The 22,906-nt window shown below is 40.9% G+C and overlaps 1 protein-coding gene across 3 annotated transcripts in view; it reads left to right on the top strand.

Moving 5' to 3' along the window:
* Positions 1 to 22,906, top strand: part of tbc1d22a (TBC1 domain family, member 22a) — a 112,167-nt gene that overhangs the window by 39,577 nt on the left and 49,684 nt on the right. For all 3 annotated transcript variants that reach the window (XM_034131438.1, XM_034131439.1, XM_034131437.1), the window contains 2 exons: positions 2,595 to 2,709; positions 22,588 to 22,694. In XM_034131438.1, the coding sequence (XP_033987329.1) occupies positions 2,595 to 2,709; positions 22,588 to 22,694 (222 nt within the window). The remainder of the gene's footprint in view (positions 1 to 2,594; positions 2,710 to 22,587; positions 22,695 to 22,906) is intronic.

Here is a 22,906-nt window from a genome sequence, read left to right as displayed (position 1 = left end):
CGATATATTCCAGCAGCGTGCGCCTCATATAATTTGGTATGCAACAAACTCCAAAGGCCCCCTCTTCTTTTATATGGTTATGCTTGCTGCGGTGCCACCTGAAAATCACCTCCGCTTCATTTCATTTCACTTGTTTGTCTGCGCTCCCTCCCCACCACCCCCCACCCCCCGTGGGGTTTGGAGAGATTTAGTCGAGATGGAAGGCAGTCGACAGTCTGTTCCATTTCGGGGAGAGAGGGATAGTGAAGTGATTTCCTAAGTGTTATCTAAGTGTTTGAGTTTTTCTTGTTCTGCAGAACAATGCAGTCTTTGCAAGATGTTGATAATCGGCAATTACAAGTTCCCAACGTGAAAAGAAAACATTCCATTTCGCCTTCAAATTGTGATTAGAGCAGGATTTATCCGTGTCTCCCATATTAAGTAATATCATTTCATCTCAGATGCTTTTCGTCAATGAACAACTTAAAAGGGATGCACATTTTGAATTTAGTCTGTTTATTGGTGATATTTGAGTGGTTTAGACCAGGATCTTTTGACAATAGGATCATCATTAAGCCTTCTCTAAGTGTTATTTTCAACTGTATGTCAGATGGCAGTGAAAAGTCCTTTTACTTGACACCATTTTTGTTGTGTCAATTTCCTCTCCACCTCTAGAGAGTTCCCTTATCAGGGTCCTTGGGGTCTGGCACTAATTTAATGGAGCCATAGCGTTGTGACACAGGGGTCACAGGAAAGCTGATTTCCTGTCCTAGAGATGCACTGCGTTATGACAAGAATATCAAATTAATGTGAGATTAACATAATTTCTAATAATAAGTCTGTTGAGGAGCGAGGGAACTCTGTGTAAACCGGGATTTCTTTCTTCCAGTTTGGTTGGTTCTTTGTATTGTCTTTCACATCAGTGGGTATGGTGTGTGTATGCAGGGGTTCTCTCAAAGTGTGTAGGTGCCAATGTGAAATATGCACGTCAGCTTTTGAGGTTGCAGAAAAAGAAAGTCCTATTACCCGCTCCCCCTGCATCAGCCGTACCTCTCCCTGCTTGACAGATGGGACTTTGATAAGGAAAACAGAAGGGGTGAGCTGTGGAGGCAGGCGAGGGAGATTTAAGGAGAAGGTGTCTGGAAAAGCTAGAGAGCGTTGCGCTTTACCAATCTCTCCCGCTATCTTAACATTGATCGAACTACTCTAAATAGAAATGAGAAGAAAAACACATGGCTATGTTTTCTCTCGCTCCTTAAACTCCTAAAACAATGAGCTATGAGGTTATTTAGAAAGTGACAGAAACATGACATATTCCCAAAAGATAAGAAAGTGCTTGATGGGTGTGGTACAGCAAGGTGTGTGAGAGTGAGTGTGTATTTGGGGGGGGGGGGTGGGTGGGGGAGATCCATTTGAGCACCAGAAAAACAAGCTGAACATCATGCCTCTTGTAATTCACTGGGGCTGACAGCATTAAGCAGCCGCACATAACGAAGATGGAAGTGTTTGCCTTGCACAAAAATATTGAAATCAGGCAGAGAAAGAGAGTGAGGAGGAGACTTAGTCAGAAGGGAAAAGCAAAGAGACAGATACTGAGTGAAAAATGAAGAGAGGAGGGAGGAGACCAACACCAAAGCAGAAAATAAAGTTCAAAGTGAGCTTTTTTTATGTACACAAATGCAGATCAGAAAGTTAAGGATTAAGGTGTTGATTTGTGCTGAAAGTGAGAGGCAAATAAACAGTGTATCTAAGGGCAGACCTCCAGGACTGAGACGTTATGCTTACTGTAAGTGCATTAAACCTGCATTCTCTCTAATGGCCAGCAGGGGAAACGGACTGTACAGAAGTCAATGAGAAAATTACCCAACTTCTCACTTGATTTATTACCTCAGTAAACGTTTCCAAATGAGTTTACGGTCTCAATTGCTAGTTTTAAAATGTCATCAATACAGCAAAATGTTCATTTTATATAATCATGCTCCCATTTCGAGTAAAAATAGATAATAAGGCAGCATATGCTACATAAGGCTACCTTGTAATTGAACACTAACATGGCAACCTGTTTAATTGTATTGTTTGAAATAGATACATATACCCCTTATATTATATGTAAGAGAGGAACTAATATGCAATAATAATGGTTATACAAAAATCACATTAATACAAATCAATATCCACATCGGTATTGTTTCACTCCAAAAGCCACGTGGTTGTGCTTAATCAGCTGCTTTCCACTTCACAAGCTTGGCATGATTCAAGTGATTCTGATTTCTACTACTGTCTTCTCACACCCGCCTCACAATGTTAAATGTTCTATTCATCCAATGTTTGATAGCCAATATCTGCGCTACAGGAAAAACAATTGATGGTGTCAGGGAACATGGATTAAAGATTTGTAAGAAATACTATTAATCCATAAATGAGTTCACCAATATAAATCCTGACAAACAGACAGAGGGTTAATATGTAGATTAAACCTTTCCTGATGAGCTTGAAGCTTGGTTATCCACTTGCTTCTCTGTGGCATATCATTTAGAATTGATTACCTTTGTGCATTAGTTTCTAAAACGTTTTTTTCTACAAGCTGTATTGACACAATCTCTCTGTGTGTTAAGATTTTTGAGCGGATACTTTTCATCTGGGCCATCCGCCATCCAGCCAGCGGCTACGTGCAAGGCATCAACGACCTGGTCACGCCGTTCTTCGTCGTCTACGTGTTTGAGTACATCGGTAAGTGCCATCTCTCCCCCCCTCTCACCCCTTTTCCTTTTCACTTCAAAACTCCCTAATCTTTGGTTTGATATGCCATTGATGTGAGGATCAGTCCTCCTCCCTTTGGCTGCTCTCCTCAGTGCAGGATGGACATTTCGTAGCTGGCAAGACTCACGGTTCATCAACTCAGGTCACAGGGAATCAACCCTGGGACCCCCGAGACAATCTCTAAAATCTCAATCTAAATCACTCTTCTCTTCCATCTATCTGCTCTTCTTTCATTTAGACATTTGAGTATCAGTTTCAATGTGCTTGTGACTTCTCTAAGCATCTTCGTTTGGTGTTTGCTGTGTGTGTTTGTTTAACCTGTTAAGCCCCAAAGACCCCGTCGGCGGGTCCTTTTTTTTTTTTTCTTTGGATGGAATGAATACCTATGGTGATAATTCAATGTAATACACCATTTTTATAGTCTGGTACCTGAAAAAGGTCAAATGGCACTGATGGAACCAGATGTACCCAAATGTGCCCAAAGCTTATTCTGCCTGGACCTTTTTTTTGCTAAACCTCTCTAAAAAGGTCAAATTTCACTTGTTTTGCCTCAATCTTGATACAGGGTACTTATTATATGTTATACTTTGGATTCCTAAAGCTTTTAGTCTACCATCCCATCATTCAAGGGTGGTTTTCAATATAAGTAATGTTTTTTCTTTAAGCGGAGGTAAGAATTTACCTTTTTTTGCTATGTTCCATCTGAATTTACTCTGACTGAGAAAAATCTATATTGATTCTGACACTTCTACATCCAACTCACAGATGTAACCTTGCTTTGATAAAATAAATTATTCATATAACCCTTTTAGAAGTTAAGTTGTAGTCATTTGTTTTGGGCATGTCATTTTCGAGCCTGAAACCTGAAAAACAGGCTCGGGGCTTAACAGGCTAAGAACACGACCTGTACGCTCTCCTCTCCAGAGCCCTCCTGCTGTGTGCATTTATGTTGTGCAACACTTACAATCTCACACTTAATTATTTTGACAGGATACACATAATCTTCCAAATGCAAAGCACGCACAAACTAATGGAAAATCCTCTTTCTATGGAAGATTTTAATACGATTTTGGGGTATTACAACTGTAACCATGGTATAAACAATAAAAACATTCTTCCTTTTATTAGATATGCACAAAAAAATATGCACTAAAAGAAACTAATTAGGATCCATTGAATTAAGGCATATGGCTGGATTTGAATATGATAACAATAAGCTTTGTTTATATAGCATCTTTCATGCAAGATTCAGCTCAACGTGCTTTACAAAATAAACATGGAGGAACATAATTATAAATAAGTTGTAAACAAACGGAAAGAGTTTAACAATATACAAATAAATAATACATCATGAACAGATGTACAACAAAAATTACCCCAAATTAAAAGCCACATTAAAACGATAGGTCTTCAATTTACTTTCAAGAACTCCAATGGAGTTGCTGTTCTAATATGGCACCTTGAAATACATTCTTTTATAAAAGACAATCAAAAATGGTGAATTCTTTGAATGCATGTTCAAGATGTTTATGAACGAATCCATTTAATGTTATAGGTCCCTTTTTTCTCCGTCATTGCAACAGTTGTTTTGTTTCACCTATAGAACAGGTCCTGATGCCATTTCCATCACCAACTGGGAGTTTTTCAGAAAAGAGAAAACAATCAGCGCGTTTTTAAGAAGCAATTTTGCGACTCACTCCTTTTCTTTATGAGTTCTGTGGATAAATCTGAGGGAAAGTGTACAAACGGTAAGCGAAGGGAATTGACCCCACGCTGTTGTGACATGTTTTTAAGTGGTTGGAGCCACTCCAGCTCCACTGGATGTGTGCGTTTCGGCACGCTTCCTCCTTGACCAGGATTTTCTATACATATACACCCTGATTTGTTTAGTTATGTTTCGGCCCATCGAGCTCTCCTTGAAGCCATTCAGAATAGAGCTGCTAAGTGGATACCGCAATGCTCTGCGGACCACCTTGCTCACTGCAGACAGAGTGTGGTCACTGGGAGACACAATTAGGATCCACAAGTAAAGTATAGGGAAGCACGTAAGAGTCTGACTCCTGAGTCTCTTCCCACTGATTTTGGCACGCAGCCTAGAGCTAATGAGTGTTTGTTTTAAAGCACAACTTTTTGTAGTACTTCTTCTTTGGTTCTTTAGGTATAACGCAATACAATGCAACTACAGCACAGCCTCCAGAATGACAATGAAGTTGAATCGACACCTCTAAATGAACATTACGACCTCCATTAAGATTCGGGAGGTTTGTTTGTCCTTCATCAACCTCTCTTGTCCTTCACTTTTCCCTCTCATTTCCTTTATTATCACATCCGTCTTCTACTATCTTTCTCTATCCCTATCTCTCTCTGCATTTGTTTCTCTGCCTTGCTCTTCGGGTGAGTCAGGCTCTTGTCAGATCTTCAAGGCATCATCCCGGTGCTTTGTTCCCCTGCATCTCCATGAGATGATGAGCCTTGAATAACACACACCCAGCCAACAAACCTTCAAACGTGCCCGGCTGGCATCTAACATGACGGGTTGATGCGCCGTCTTGTCGTCGTTAGGGGTTCTTGGTTTTCTGACGCACAGAGAGTTTCGGCTCTTTCATGAGGTTCGCCTTATTCGGCTTCTTTTGTGTAGGGGTAGGAAGTGTGAGAGATACTCGAACACGCTGTCTTGCTGTCTGTCTTCTCCTCCTGCCATCAATTTCTCTTTCTTCTTTTGCATTCTCTCTCGTTCCATACCTCCTTATTTAGTGAGCTTGTGAGTGTATTGTGATAGCAGGAAGTTAATTAGCAAGTCAGAATTTGCAGAATTAATTAATACTATTACACGGCAGTCACACTTAAAGGTGTTTTTAGGTACTGTAACGTTTGTGTGTACCTTTCAAAGATTGTTTGTAGTGATGTGCCTTCTCTAACTTGCTTTTTAGTGGCATAATAATACATTTGCCAAATAAAAATGGCCCCAAGTACTCAAGCAATGTTCGATATATTCCTTAATTCGCCCAACCCTAATTCAAGTCCCAATATTCACTCTCGTTTTGGCTCGGTTTTGTTTTCTGCATTTCCTTTCCATTTGGGACTTGAAGTGCATATACATTTATGTCCTGCTCAAAGTCCGGTCCGCAGTGTTTAATGGACTCAACTTTGTTAGCTGTTGTTGGAAGTGAGCCTTGATAGTTCATATTATGGTACAGCGACCTCATCAGTCGCCCCTTAAAGCTGTAAAACTAACGAGCAGCGCAGTAAAGTGGCTTAGATCAGCTTGCGGCAAAACGCCTCTATGGGTTTATGTCCTGCGGAGCTCAATTGAGTGACAAAGCAGCCAGAGCCAAAATGCCTTCTAGAAATGTACTTGCTATTCACACTAATGCACACTTTCCACGAGTGTAAAGCTGCGTGAATTTGAGTGACAGCCAGAATCTGGAGATGAGAGCCAGTTCATCGATTGGGAAACTGATAAAGACTTTGACCTGTTTGCAGCTGCTTCATTTACACTCTAAACAAGTCTATTCACTTGTCCATGTTGTCTCTGACAGAATATATTTGCCATTTTCCTTTTCTTTCCCTCTTTTATGTCTCATTTTAGTTGTATTTTGGAGATTCTTTCATTGCTTGATAACGCTTTTATGCTTGAGAGTCTGTTTATAAGCAGATCGGGATAGATTGAATCACTCCCACACTCTGCTGCCCACCACATGCCTCGGCATATGTTTGTTTACTTGTTATCCTTTTGTTGCACTATTCATATCTGTTACTTTGTTAGTGTCGTTCTCACTGCTACTTTGGCTCCCTTTTTTAAGTCATAAAACAGCCTTGGTTTGGCACTGCAGTGCTTGTTCAGCTGCCATTAACTCCATTTACCTTTTGATGATGCAATGATGGCCCGGCTACTTCCTAACACTCCACCCGTTCCTCCTATTTCCAACTTTCATTAACACCTGCCTTTTAATCCAAATGAAAGACTTCCAATGGGTAGATTATTGATCAATTCTTGCGATGCTAAGGAAGGGACATCCCCCTCAAGTTGTTGTGTATCCACCTGGAATGTTAAGCAATCCAGCAGTCATCCCTCGTGTCAAAGGAGAAATGGATTTTGGGAGTGTATCGTTCTCGTTCTCCACCTGTGAGGCATCACTTTGCTGTCGCCCTCCCCCTCTTTCTTCCACAGTATAGCGCTTCTCCCATTAGCCGACCATAAAAGTCATCTAATTAAGGCCGGAATGGGCCATGACGGGCCAAGGAGCAGGGCCAGTTTTCCTTTAATGCCGAGCGGCCATTGATCGGCCAGAAGATCCATAATGTAATCTGCATGCCAGTGTCTAAGTATTGATCCACTGTGAGGAAAGATTAAAACACAGTAGGAGGATTTAGAGGCGAGTTAGTGCAAACTAAATTGAGAAAAGTGAAGGAGAACCACGGCTAGAATGAAGACACACACGAATATAACAGCAGCCAGCAAGGGAATGACGGAGAGGGACAAACAACAGAGGTGAAAAACAAGATCTTCAAAAAATTGGGAAATAAGCGGCTAAGAAAATGCCCCCATGCTGTCAAGGAGCGGTCTCACCAGGTAGTCTTTTCTCCTATAAACTAAGAGATGAATACCTTGGTGCAGTCACTTTTTTCCTCTGTGAAGCTGTACTTATTTCTGTCAGAAAGGGGCTTGCAACAACTTTTCTACTTAAAGCAATTATCTCTGTCGTAAGAGGTTTGTTCACCGCTATGTGAAAGCAATGCCTTTTTTAGAGTATGTTGGTTTTATTAATGGATATGTAGGGGTAAGAAATGTGGTTGGGTTGTCACTTAGATACTATTGGTTAATTTGGGCTGGAGTTATAAGTTACTGAGTATTTAAAATGACCTGCGCACCTGATCGATCCGATCTCCATTCAGAAAACACGCATTTTAAAAGGTTTTTCGCCTGCCGTCTTGTTTTTCACCTCTGTTGTTTGTCCCTCTCTGTCATTCCCTTGCTGGCTGCTGTTATATTCATGTGTGTCTTCATTCTAGCCGTTGACGTGAATTTGACGCTCGAGTTGAACAAATTGAACTCGAGCGGTTATCGCGGCCCCCTCCAATCGCCTCAATCGCACCGCGGCATTCGTATCAACCGCACCGTCGGAGCGAATTCGCGTCTGTCCGCGTCTCTGCATTGACTTTACATGTAATCGCGCTGCCCCCAAACATCGCATCGCGTCCAGTGTGAACGCACCACTATTGGACTATTGGTTATTGTGGGCGGGATTTATAAGTTACTGAGTATTTAAAATGACATGCGCACCTCTGTTTATCACTAGTTTGTATTGTATTGGGAGCCTTGAAACGCATCGTATTCGCTACACCATCGCAACTGTCTATTTTTGGTGTTGCTATTACAAGAACGGCAAAAACGTATATCATTTCAATAGCTCTCTTGTATAGAAACAGCATGTCAGACAGACCTCCATTCATTAGCCCCATCAGCGGATACATTGTTAATGTTCACTGTTGCTAAAACATTTAGAACAAAGTGCTTGAATGTTTATATCATGTGCAAGAATATAAATGGATGTTCTTTAGGGCTGTAGTTAACTATTGTAATTAAATAGACTACATTACGCTGTCTGCATGTGTATCTTTAGCACCTTGGCCATTGTTTCACGCTCACTGCTTAGAGAAAGTGCAACAGTAGAAAACCTTGACATCTTTTTCAAACTATGCTGTTTTGGTTTTTTTAATCAGAGGGAATAGGAACTGAAAAGGATTAACGTGGCGTATAACACCAGTATTTTCAGTGGTAGGCACTCTAACAGTAAATGACTGTCATTATTTATTGATTTTAGCATAATAAAACATTTCTGAATGCTAATTTTACAAAAAATACAATATAGTGCTATTATTGTACAAACATTATATTGAGTATCTGGGCAGAAACAACTTCCAAATGGATACCATTGTTGCTCCATATCTGCTGGAGGAGTCTAAGAGTAAAAGCAGTAAAAGAAGCCACTCAGAGCTGTTTTGACATTTGAAAAAGAGAGAAGTGTTTTTTTTTTTAAAGCATTAACAAAAATGCTCTCAGTTCTTAAATGACATATGTTGTCGTCCCTGTAGAAGTAAAAAGATAATGTGCTTAGTGAGCAGGGACCTCTGAGGAAGGAAGGATGAGGACAAAAATACATTCTATCTTAAGTACGTTTTAAAATTTAATTACAATTTATTGCAATAGAGGCTCGTCTCCAAATGGCAATGTGAATTCCTAAAGAAGGGGGTGCCAGTTACACAATGCAACATGCAGGGTCCCACCAACCAGAGCCATTAGTACATTCAGAAAGGTGAATATTGGGGATTATGGAAGGTATGAGGAGAAAACAGAGCAATATGCCTTTTAGAAATACTAGTTGAACGAACATTAAACAGTTTTATTCAGACGCCTTTTCAAAAGTGTCTTCAGATCCCTCGGCGCCTCTTTAAGCTTTCTCAGAAATGTGTGCCTTCTTGTATTATGCTCTTTATCACTAACTTATGCAGGGCAACACATGTCTGCTAAGGGCGCCTTTGTAAATTATACACACAGCTTTTAGGAAGTAGAGCTTTATTGCACCCGTTTTTTTCTTTGCCACTTTACATAATTTGAACAAGTTTGTCGAGGTCCGTGGACACAAAACTGTGACTTTAAAAGTTGAGAAAATGGTGTTAACCCAGTTCTTCACAGTGAGTGCATTTATGCATTTTATCATTGCTAACTGCAGCTTTAGTTTGACACAAATGGTAGTTACTCACTCAAGCGTTTAAAAAGGTGAGCAGCCTACATTGTGAGGGTTATCACATATCTGAGAAAAAAATTATGTATTCTCTGTTTTGCATATAATAAGTTGCCATATTGGGTATTTTAGTTTAGCCGCACATATAGTTATTTAATCGTTGATTTGCATATATGCCAAAAAAAGGTGCTGTACTGGCACCTACATTACAATTAACTGTAGAATAAATGTCTTGTTTGACGTAGGCATAAATAGCATCCTTGTTTTATTGGAACAAGTATGTTTTCACTGTTAGGGTGACAGAATACTTGAAAAGAGGCCAACACAATACTAATATGAACCTGACAATAAGCGTAATATGTCCTCTTTAAACTTAAAGGTGGGGTAGGTAATTTTGGAGAAACCAGCTTGAGTGCGCTAGAATTTGAAAATACACAGCCGAAAAAAATCTGCCACTTCCTTACAGAGCCCCTCCTCCAACACACACGAACGCGCACATGACCAATGAGGGCACGAGATCAGTTTGTGCACAGATGGAAGGCTGACAGGCAGGTAGGCCATCCAGTTATTTTAGCCGGGCCGGCTAAAATGATTGGTCGTGCTTTTTACAGTATTACGGCTTCCACAGATGACATTTTTTTATGGATTTGTTGTCAAAGCACTTAAGATATTCATTGCTATCGGCATGTTAAGAGCATTCCATGGAATATAACAAAAAGTGTATCTCGAGCCGGTTTCTCAAACTTACCTACCCCACCTTTAATTGTTTCGTGGATACAACTTATGACAATGGCTAGGTGACCTTTCCTTGGGCCATGGCTTAGTACTGCATAAATGACATTTCTGTGAACGCTGTGTGTGGCAGTAAATCTTGTTATGGTCTTTAGATGTTTTTCCATCATTGATTATTGTTGAAAGCCTAAAAAAAAGTCTTTATTTTACGGCTGTGTACATACCGATTTCTGTGTATTTTTGACACGTGTGTGCCTGTGCTGATCTATATGCAAACATAAAATGCCAAGTTTCCACTCATGCAAATGAGGCCAACTGGTTTTAATGTGAGAGCCTGATGGGGGGGGGCTGCCTGTGACTGCCTAAATACTGCTAATATACCACAAGTAGGGTATTAGAGAAGCTAAAGCATTCTATAGAACCACACTTTGAACAATGCCTGAACATTTGCTGGATGGCTGCTGACACACACACACACACACACACACACACACACACATACACACACACACACACACATACACATACACATACACATACACATACACACACACAAAATCCCTGCATCATCATTAGTTGTGTGTATAACACTGCAGATAGACTGGCTTTGTGGAGCACCCTGGGACAAAGCTTGGAAGATGGAAACATACTGTCAGTCAGCTGTGATGAAATGCCTGCAGGAGTGTATCACACACACACTCACACACACACTCACACACACACTCACACACACACTCACACACACACTCACACACACACTCACACCACACACTCACACACACACTCACACACACACTCAAACACTCACACACACACTCACACACACACACTCACACACACACTCACACACACACTCACACACACACACCACTCACACACACACACTCACACTCACACTCACACTCACACTCACACTCACACTCACACAGGGCACAGATTGGCGAAGTGAGATGAGATGTTAGTAATACACACACAAAAACACACACATACTGAAGCTCCTATATAAAGAGAGACTCATGGGTAAAAACTGAAATTTGAGGACACTGGAACCTTTCTTTGAATTAGGATTTCTTCACTTTTGATGAACTACATGTACTAGGTATGCCTTTATCTTGCAGTAAGCAGCAGTTTGCTTGACTTTAGACATTCACTTTTGGTTTTTATGATACATCTTCCCCCATCTGGTCTTTCTCCCCCTGTTGTCTACTGGCATGGCGCTTTAGCTGTGGCTCAGTGAGCACCGCCATGCTGTGCTGGGCATCCTCACATCAGGATTACAGTGCTGAACCATTATGTAATGATTGGCTCAACATAAAGAAAGTTCCAATTCTACACTTGTTATATTATAGCCGGTAAGAAAGGAGTCGTTGTCAGGTCGCATTTTAGTCAACTTATTTTATGAGTGGCCAATTACGGCCTTCGACAGCCTGTAATTTCTAAAAGCCAGACAGCTATGGATGCAGTTCTGATTATAGACTCAAGGGCTGTTTCAAGTAAGGGATATACTTTTAAATGTGTATTATTTGTCAAATGATTGATTTTTTTTAGTTCCCGTGCCCTAATAATACCTTAAATCATCCCTTATGTAACAGATGGGAGCCTCAATACAGTTTGTAGCTCGTGATTGTTTGAGATGGGGTGGTATGAGGTACTTAGCTACAGTAGATGGTGGCATAGATGGAAATAGACATGACTTACAGCTCAGAATCAAAGAGATGTATGGATGTGAACAGAGGCAGCCTCTTAAAGCAACGTACCAACCGACTTTAACAAAATTGACAAAAGTGTACAATATATTTTAAATATCTTTACCGCTTTCTCTTGCTATGAGTGAAACCGTTATCTATGCTGTCTTATAAGCCACCAAAGTCCCTTGACAAAAACAGTAGTTTAACCCTCTGTTCGGCAAGGATAACTTACAGTTTCAATGGAGTATAATGGCATTAGAAGTGAAAGCATAGATACCTGCTTTGTCAGAAACATACACTATTAAGCTGGCTAGAGCAGAAGAAATATCCTAAATATAGCGTACACATCAACGGTGGAGATGGTGCAGGAACAAGTTCTTAGACACGGAAATGAGTTAGCATTTTTCCACTTCCCGTTCCCTTATCTTATCAACGTTTCTTACAAGTGTATCGAGGTTTCAACGTTGTATTCTACAACATAAAACGCTTTTAAGACGATGACGAATGTCAAAAAGCTTCTACGAGTCATAAAAGTGTCTAGAAGAGACTGCTAAACGTCATTATGCTGAACACGAGTTTGCCTTTAGCTTAGCGGTGGTGATGCACAACCACCTTATCCTTTTACTTCTGCTGATTGCATTTCCGCTTCAAAAATCATTAGGAAATGTTAATACGTGTTTGCCACAGATCTCATTTTCTTCAATAATCCAAAAATCCAATAGCTTTTTCTCGTGGGACCCCTTGCGATACCAGCTTCTATGTCGGGCCTATACAGATCCGTCCACATTGTACCACTGTATACTTTCAACCAGTTAACCACCAGAAGAACTTTATTGTGAGGACTATTTGTCTTTTTCTGCTTATCCTGTTGATTCCTCTCCTCTCTGCTGTGTAAAGATTGAGCAATCTGCGCAGTAGATCTCGGCCAGTAGGCGGTTAACTAATATCGGATTCCTTCTCCCTCTGGTCTGCCCACCGTTGGTCCAGCCTTTCATTCCAAGTCTCCCTCTGATTAACGGCTGTTATTAGCTCTAATGAGCTGCTTAGTGATTGCCCGGGCACAGCTGCTGACATCCAGCAGGAACACTGTCTTTTCTACTTTGTTCCTTATCTACTCCCGCTATCTCTAATTTCTCCTGCTTTAATCATTCCATGAGATTATTGACTCGGCACTAGGCATTATTTTCCTGCAGACAGCTCGAGATCTGTTCTTCAATTGTCTTTGACGCCTTCCCTCTCCTGGCTCCAGCTTTGTCTCCACTCCTCTATTCGCTTTAGAACACAATCACCTTTTTCTGGGGTTAAGTAATAGCATTTTGACTGGCAGGAATTGAATCAGCCGTGTGGTTCTGACCCCTCGGTCTCTGTCTATCTCCACCTTTCTCCAAATAAATGTCTCTCTTTCATTCCCCCCCCGTAAATATGTTTCTTTTTTCAGACTTTCGTTGGTGGCCACTTTTTATTCATTGTCTATTTTCTCCTTAAACAGGTTGCTTTTAGTATTCCCATAGCTCCACTTGAATGCACATTTACCGTTTTCCGTGACACGCTTTAACCTCGCTGGCACTCATCCATTTTTAAGGCCACTGGATTATAAATGAATTCGAACATGAGAGTAAACCTTGTATACGAGGAGATAGATTGTATTCATAATAAATGTCTGGTTGTTTTTGTGTGGGTCCATCTGTCCATCTGACAACAGCTTAGCCCAGGAGCTTTCTATGTATCCTCTGTATTTCCTTCAAAAGAATAAGCAGTTAAACATTTAGTAGTTTCTTAATTAGATGTGCTAGTCAATTAAAATGTATCTGCTTATCATATTGTAAAAACAATTGTCCAGATATTTATGCATAGGATTTGTAGCGAATAGAAGTAGGTGAAGAAAAACATATTTTATATCACAATCAAAAATGCAAATAAAACCAACTAAGCAAAAATAGGTTAGAAATAAAAAGATATATAATATAAATCTTAACAAACTCTAAATCCTTTCATGTCAATCCTGTTTGTTTTAAAACTTTGGAAAAAAGTTTTTAAAAATGCAAAACTTAAAGGTGGGGTAGGTAAGTTTGAGAAACCGGCTCGAGATGCACGTTTTGTTATATTCCATGGAATGCTCTTAACATCCCGATAGCAATGAATATCTTAAGTGCTTTGACAAAAAATCCATAATAAAATGTAATCTGTGGAAGCCGTAGTACTGTAAAAAGCACGACCAATCATTTTAGCCGGCCCGGCTAAAGTAACTGGATGGCCTACCTGCCTGTCAGCCTTCCATCGGGGCACAAACTTATCTCGTGCCCTCATTGGTCATGTGCGCGTTCGTGTGTGTTGGAGGAGGGGCAGATTTTCTCCGGTTGTGTATTTTCAAATTCTAGCGATCTCGAGCCGGTTACTCAAACTTACCTACCCTACCTTTAAGATACTCAGAATCTATTATTGTTTACAAAATGAAACATTTTGGAGAATTCTTTTTTATTTGATTACATTTGTTTGAAAAATAAGTTGTATCTAAATATATACTTGATTCTGGATGACAGTTTTCATGATTTCGGGTGTGCCGTGAGTGCAATGAAAATAAGTCATAACCTTTGTTGTTTATGTACAATTTCATGAATAACACATGTTGTTATTTTAAAGTCATGTGAATATGTGTTTAATTGCTTTATTTTTATTTAGTTTTGAACACCAAGTATGTTTGTACATAGAAATTGACCCAATCAAAAGATATACCCTATTATAAATGAACCCAGAGTTGCGGTGAAGGCATGAAATGTATTAGCCATTTAAAATGAATTGAGTTGTAAACTAAAATGTGGCAGAGAATGGGAATGGGAAATCTCTTCATGTGATATCAATAAGCAAATAGATTTTATTACATCTGTTGCCGCTTTTTATAACGTGATCTGAAGCTTACATATTTTGGCCTACGGTGTGGAGAGACATGAGCTTTAATACCACTGCTTGACAATGCGATATACAGTATAAAGCTAAAAATCAATAGCGGTGCTTTCGTCTGCGTCTGACCTGATCTTATTTCCCTGTATTACCAGAGATTTTTCTCATTGCTCCTGATAAAAAAGCAATAGAGCTCTGAAATCATCCAGAGAAATAGTTCTGTCAAAAAATGATTTATCTTCTGTGAATAATCGCAGGGGTTATTGAATATTTTTAGATTAAGTTAATTACTTGACTATAAAAAGCCATAAATTGAAGCTCCCGTCGCAGAGAAGCTTCAGATCTCTATTTTTCGTTCTCTCTGTCAGACATTTCATTTGGGGGAAAAAAAATCTGTTTTATCATTCTGTCACCAGCGAGACGCGTTCCGCTTGACCTGATGCAATTGGAGGCAATTGAAACAGTCATCTCACCGTGTTGCTGCAACGGCGGCGTGTGTGTGATGTTTTGGGTTGCATCACGACTTTGTGCTTGTACGCACACTCGCACACAAAGACTCATTCACATTTCAAATGTTCGAGCTTGTTTGGAACAAAGCTGTCACACGCAGAGACACACTTACCCATGCAAACATAAAAGATCTGGACACTTGCATACCGTGTCCTCACACATTTACACATCAGCTACGTCTTTACATGTCAACCTCTGCGTGTTCAAATGTGTCAGCTGCCGTTCTTAATGTCTTGCTTATTACTGTTCCCCTTATGTTTTTTCCGAACTAAGCCAGCAGATTACACACACTAATGACTTAATGGACTGATCCTTTACTTACATCTCAAGAAACCTTCCCTCAGCTCCCAAATGTGTCTCGTACATTAGGCGGCAAGATTGACTAGGCCTTGAGTGGATTGGACATCTTACGTGATTAAAAAAATGTTGTGTCTGTGGAGGAGGCATCCTATATAGAGCGACAGTAAATGTGTGATTGAGCTCTGCCCATTATCTGCCAGATGCATTTAGTGTTAAACCACTCAAGTATGATGCATATATTACAAAGGTGTTACATGACATGCACACCTGGGCTTCCATATAGCTCATATATATAGTGTCTAACCCCCTTAACACTGTCACTTCAATAAAAGCACTGGTTGGCCAAGAAAACAAAAACAAAACACAAACCAGTATTGAAAACATAATTAAGAAATGCATTAAATACACGTTTTTTTTTATGACCAAGCCATTGATGCTAAAACACTTCAGGATCACACTGTTATTCTATTCAGAAGCTTAGACTGGCAAACAATGGATAAACATATTTTACTTGGTGGTATGGGAAACAAGAAAAATACATTATTTGCATTATCAGTAATACTTTATGTGGCATAGTGATAACAACAAACAAGGCACTTATTTGGCTAAAGTCACATGCATCTGAACCAAACTTGTTTGAAAAGCTTTTCTACATTCTTTCTGACATGAAGAGTTTCAGTGTTTGTATTGGACCAGAACCCAAATGAATCAGTTAATCTTATCAATCAATCTCAATCAGAAATCTTTTATTGGTTCAAAATCATGGAAATCTGCAATATCTTCAAATGTCTTTAAAACAAGTGAAAATTGGGGGGGAAAGTGCCATCATATGTTAGCAGAGCACAGGTAAGGTCTTTAAATTGTCTGACCAACAGTTCAAAGACAAAAAGTTGTGCATTTCAATCGTAATAAAAAAAATGCTGCATCGCAAAAAAACAAACAATATTACACTTCCCATAGTGCAACTTTTTAGCGTCTTTCATTAGACCCTCTTTACCTAAATTCCTATATTGTTCAAAGTATTTGTGTTACATATTACGTTTTTTTTTAATAGTAATCCGAACTTCATGTGTCAAAATGGTGGATTATCCAGTTGAAACAATCAGTTTATTAAAAGTTTTGTTAAAAAGACAAATTCATTTTTTAATATCCCAACTTTTCTCTTATATGCCAAGATCATTTGGCAACCGTTCTGAGCAGAAACTGTTCTGCTCATGTAGATTGCTCTACATGTGTACTTTGGATATCAATTCATTTATTAGCACTTTGGAATAAAAAAAGTGGGAAAACAAAGACTAAATCCTGTTCCCAGGCAATGTCGCGTCTCTCTGGCATTGCCATGGTTACACAATTGTCGCCAGCTGTGCACATGTTGAATCACACGTTTCACACACACACACATCTGTGCTGTACAAACATCCCACAGGCCAGTATGAGGGGGGTGATTTGGAGGGATGTGGTGTGGATATTGGCAGCAGTAGCAACAGTTAATGGGATGCAGTAGCCTTACTCAACATTACACACTTCCTCACACAAGACGCCATCTTTCCTCGGGGCAAGTGGATCATTATGTGTCTGCACACAGGCAGATATGGTATTAATAGCTGTATTGTATTTAATGTCAAGGACTTACATTATCTCGCCAACAGCTGTGGGGCCTGCTGTTTGATGTATGGACACACGGCTTACGGTTCAGATAGTGGGAGATGAGAGCATTGTTGGAGTGATTGTGTACATTTGATAGCCGAAAGCGTTCCTTATCGCGGGCGAGGCTGGAGTTCAATGAGTAAGCTTAGTGGTGTACTTTGAAGAAAAACGTTGCAACTTCTAAGAACTATGAAATAAAGACACAGGATAACGTTTCATTGATTTCTTTTATGGAAACTACTCTGGAGATTTTTGTCTCATGACCCCAAAGGAAAAGAAACAATTAGAATTATATCTCCTCCGTTCGTATCCCTTCCAAAATCTCTCTTTCTCTCCTCTCCACCTTTGTCCACCTGCAGCTGTCTATTCATATCTTTACATCTTGGGTGTTTCTCAATGTCGAGGAAGGCTGCTCCAGAGCCACTATTTCAAGCATACTACGTCATCAAGTGCCGCCGAAGGACTGTTCCAATGTCCAGCATACTTGGAATTCTACCGAGGCCGGCGTACTTAGTGTCTATCGACCAATTTCCAAATCTTTGGCGGAAATCGCGCTCCATTTAAGGCGGGGCCTCGCATATGATGCACACCTGTTAGCCTGTTCCACAATTCTTCGTTTTCCGAGGCTAGGAAGGATTCTTGCCTCGCTTCTGAAGCAAGTGACTCGGAAGACATGTGCTACCAAGCAAGCGTCCTCGACATTGAGAAACACCCCCTGTTTCTCACGCAGCCATAATTCCATCATGGTAGTGCTCTCATCTCCCTCTATCTTGTATGCTGCGTGCAAGTGTGTGTGATCCCGTTGTGTTGGTGACACCAGGTTTGCCAGGTCGAGTCTCGTCTTAATTATCCAACAGTATGAACGCCACCTCTCCGGAAAGTGTTCCGCTCTCATTAACAGTGGTGTTATCACACTAATTGTGCCACAATGGGGAAATCATGTGTGTTGCAGAAGCCCAAATGCAAGGTGTGTGTGTTTGGGGGAGGAATTGAAACATGTCTAGCGGCCAACATGTGTCTCGTTTTTTAGGTGTGAACCGTGTCACTTGGGTGTCATTCTGAAGGTGGATGTTTGGATTCATCAACCAAATTATAACTTATTTGATTCATTAGATTTCTCCTGAACCGCTGGTGTAAATTATAAGTAATGACCGCACCGCTTCGTGGTATCTTATGAGCTTCGGATGGTGAAATCTTGTTATAGTGTTCTCGCTCTGTGGCGGTCTACAACTCAGGTTCACTTGTGATTAATCTAAACCAACAGAAGGTTGTCAAACGGGACTGTTCTTTATTGCCAATTGCTGTCTGCAAAGACACACACCCACTCTAGGCACACACTCACACATGCACACACTTTATGATTACATCAGGCTAAACTAGCTCGTTTATCATCTTACATCACATTACCTTGTGGCCCATAGTTGTAGAGGGCAGATGGCAGCGCTGGCGCAAGTGTGTGTGTATGTGCTCGGTCTCTGGAGGTGTAACCCGGCTCTGCATGCCAAGCTGTGCCAAGTGCTCACAGCTGGCAGCAACCTAGCAGTTGGTCTCTCTGGACAAGTTGCCCCCTGCGCCAGGACAAACAGGAAATCAGCCCTGCGGCCTGGCAGGAAACTGGCTGTGTGGCCAATGGGAAATGAGGTAAGGGGGAGAATAGAGCAGGTTGGAGAGGCAGGGGTAGCAATAGCATCAGAAGAGATTTCAGTAGGAACAGAGCAGAGGAAAAGCATTGATGTACCAGAAGAGACTCTCAGGGAAAGGTCGAGGTATTAAAAGACATGGCGACGGCGGATGATGGTGGACAGAAAATTGTACCTTAAATTTGGGTTGTAAATTAACATTACCTTTTCATTCTCACTCTCATGCAACCAATATATAGATTTGGAATCAAATGTTTCACAGGTGTTTTCATAGATATATCTGCATGCATGCGATGCTCCTTTACTATGCCTAAAAGTCTGTCGTATGGCGTGCTCTCTTCTGCCAATTTGATCACAAAACGCCCGTCTTCAGAGGCCTACAAGCTTCTTGTTTGCGCTCAGACATGAGCGTTTCAAACCTCTTCTCTTCTCCTGCAAAGGTGAGCTTGTTCCTCTGAAGAACCCCAGAATATAATTTGGTGAAAGGTTATTTTGGAGGCACATCTCAAACGGAACTAAAGCCACTGAGACTCCCGTTCTCCAACGCAAGGCTCACTGAAGTTTGAACTCCCGCAAATTCCCTTGGTTCTTATTTGGGTAACATTTCTACTGAGACATGGATCATTTTCCCAGACATGTATTGTGGCTTGGTCCTTAGTGTGGAGGCAATGCTCCAAAAGTAATCACCAGGAGAATATCTTGGAGGCATTTCTACTGAGGCATGGGTCTAGTGCAAGCAATTAGCATTTCTTCTTTTTGAAGGCGGGTCAACTGAGGACTTTTGAGGCATTCAAGGTCACCTAATGTTGCTTTTTATGTCACCAAAACACACCACATTTTGAAGGATCCTGAAAACTCAACCACATGTAGTGGTATAATAAGACTTAACTCCACAGCTTTGATTATTATATCCTTTTCACATTGAACAGAAAGAGCTGGACCACCTGTCCATGAAAGTGAGTGATGACCTAGCTGTTTCTAAGCACTAATCAGTGCAAAGCTGCTTAGTTCCACCAGCAGTCAAAGGGGGCACTGTTGCATTGTGATCGAGGCACACTGAATCCAGTACCTCCTCTTAGCCTTTCCTCTTGTGTGTCCTTGTTATTGTGATGAGCAATGGCTAATTCCAGTGCGACCACTGGACTCCTGGAAGCCGTCCCTTCTAATCTTCTCCAGAGTCAAGGTCTAGGATTGGGCCGCTGCCCGACAGCGACGCTTTAGCCTCGACAAAGACCGATTTGAGACTTTGGGATACTCGTGAGAGGTGGAGGGAGGGGGAGGGAGGGGGAGGTTCTGTCAGAACGGCGGAGCAGTGGCACTCTCACCACCTCGTTAATCAGCAACGACACCATGCGGAATGCCAGTCAGCCCGTTTGCAATTAATCGTTTCAACTACAAATGTAATGGCATCACTGTTGCCCAGAGAGAGAGGGCTGCATTCATGTGTTGTCATTGTTTTCATTCATCACTATAGAGATGCTATCAGACTAAATACTGACTTCAATTTGATCAGATGGCGGACACTTTTGTCTCTTTGCCGATACGACAGCTGCTCCAACTCGCCATTTTTCTTTAGTTGATTTTGGTTGACTTCTTATTTTGTAGCCCCTATTTAAACTGCGGAGAAATATTTTTGGGTTTTCTATCAGATCGTATCTCTTTATGTTTCCGCTAAAAATGGCTATATTGTACGGTATATCCTGCAGCTGTAATGCATTTTCATTTTCCTTCCGCATCTCTAGAATGAACTACACTGACATATAATCATAATCCAGCCTCTGACCACTTCCATATCTGGTATTACAGATCTTGTGGCCATGCGAGCACAATTTCTGGTCACCTTGATCTACCCAGGTGTGATGGGATGAAAGGTCTCGCTGAAATGAAGGAACCGTAGCCTCTTTGTCTGCCTTCAATCCTTACCTGACTTCAAGCAGACAAGACACTGATGAGAAGGCCTGCATGGCACACACACACACACACTAACACACACATATAGTGCCTAGTTGTTAGTGGCTTTGTAACCCTGGTCTGCTGCCAGCTCCCTGTCTGTCTGTCTGTCTGTCTGTCAGAGCATGCTCATTACAACCTTGACAACATTCCACCAGGGTTGCCAAGGATACCAAACAGAGCTGCCAGGTCCTGTGTATGTGCTGTTGTATTAGGAATGCAGAAACTCACACAAATGCATTGCAAACTACATTTTCTTTTTTTTAGACCACATATAAGCACTTTCCTCTCCGTCTCTCTGGCCCCCTCTCTCCTTTTTCCTATTCTCTGTAGATCATTGTTAATCAGTCTCGTCCCATCTCCTCTCTACTGGCTGTCAGTGGCTTGTCAGAAGCCCGTCAAAGCCCCTGCAGTCCGTCACACACTGCTGCCGTTAATGACATCTGATGACACCCGTCGTTGAAGTCACCCACTAGAGATGACTGGGAACTCAGTGTGCTCCCTACTTGGAAATTGTTTCCTTTTGTCTAGTCTGCAGTGCCTTTTAGAATATGTCAGTACATTACTCTGCTGAGTTTATTTACAGGTCCTCACTTTTGGATGCAGCAATTGCAAATGTCTCAGCAGATGCCACTACCGATGTTTACAATAACAATTTTGCCGATGGAAGTGCTATACAGGGATGTGAACAGATGTCAAAACTCTATGAATGCCGGATTTTCTTTACCGATCGAGAAAAATCTCACTTAAACAGGGGGACAACCTGTAGCAATGTGCTGCTTCTGCAGCTGTATGGACTTTTAAGTTACCGTATATCGCCACAGTCAGTGTTGTAATCCTTAAAAAATTACAGAGGCCCTTCAAATCTTGTTCGCCAAATAAATGACGGGTAACACAAACTGCAACAGTCACATGAACGGATGACAATCGGCTTCAACCATCAACGCATGTCACCTTATTTGCGATGACAGAAAATAGGGCTACGATTGGCCGATGCACCGCTGCATTCTTACTTACTTCCTTCTACTCAATCTTAACACTTTTTACAGCGTTTGAATGAATGGTATCAGGAAATGCATATGAACAATTTAAACAAAAGGTCACAAACATAAAATATATTAAAAACCATATAAGAGTGGGAAGTATATAGGCAACTCATTAAAAAGTTGGTGACATGATTCTGATTTAACTTCAACAGATTCAAAGACAGGGAAAAAAAGTTGCATCAGCTTGTTTGTTTGCCCTTAAGAATAAAAAACTCACTGTTCCTGCCTTTTTAAAGGGTACATTATGTTGTTTTTGTGTGGCTCTGTGAAATGTTATAATGCTTAAAGTAGCCATGGAAAATGGTTGTGCCAAAGACAGTAATCATTTTGTTTCTCTATTACTCAGATTTGTATTTTCCACCCACATGCTCAGCTGCCTCCCTGGCTTTATCCCTATACTTTATTCTGTGCTGTAGTTTGTCAGCATCTTCATTCTTTTGTATTCCTCTCATTCATAACCCACCACCTTAACCTTTCTCATTGCTTCCACCCTCTCCCTTTTTAATGTATCCTCTTTCTGACCTGATGTTCTTCTTCTGCTTTGAGTGGTGGGCATACAACAAAGTCTCTTCTTTTATACTTTCCCCGTTTCCTACCTAGCTCTTTTAAAAATGTATTTGGCCTGTCCATCTCTCTCCCCAGCAGTGCTTATTTCTCACTCTCTCCGTCTGTTCTCCTTTGTCTTCTCTAGAGGAGGAAGTGGAAAACTTTGACGTGTCCAGTCTCCAGGAAGAGGCTCTGAGGAACATCGAAGCTGACAGCTTCTGGTGCATGAGCAAACTGCTGGACGGCATCCAGGTAAGCGTGTGTGTGTGTGTGTTCAAAAAGATCTAGGTTATCTCAGAACAAACTGATAAAAATGCCCTCGTATGGTTTTATACTTTTATACCAGCTTACTGTACATGCTCACTCTCCTACTGCCTGCCTTGTGGATTTAGTATACCTTTACATTTCTTTTTCTCTCTTCCAAGCTCTTTTAAAACTCAGTTTGGCATGGATCCCTGCTCCTC

This window comes from Trematomus bernacchii, unplaced genomic scaffold, assembly GCF_902827165.1.
Source record: "Trematomus bernacchii unplaced genomic scaffold, fTreBer1.1, whole genome shotgun sequence".
Classification (NCBI taxonomy): domain Eukaryota; kingdom Metazoa; phylum Chordata; class Actinopteri; order Perciformes; family Nototheniidae; genus Trematomus; species Trematomus bernacchii.
This window is presented reverse-complemented; position numbering and strand designations above follow the sequence as displayed.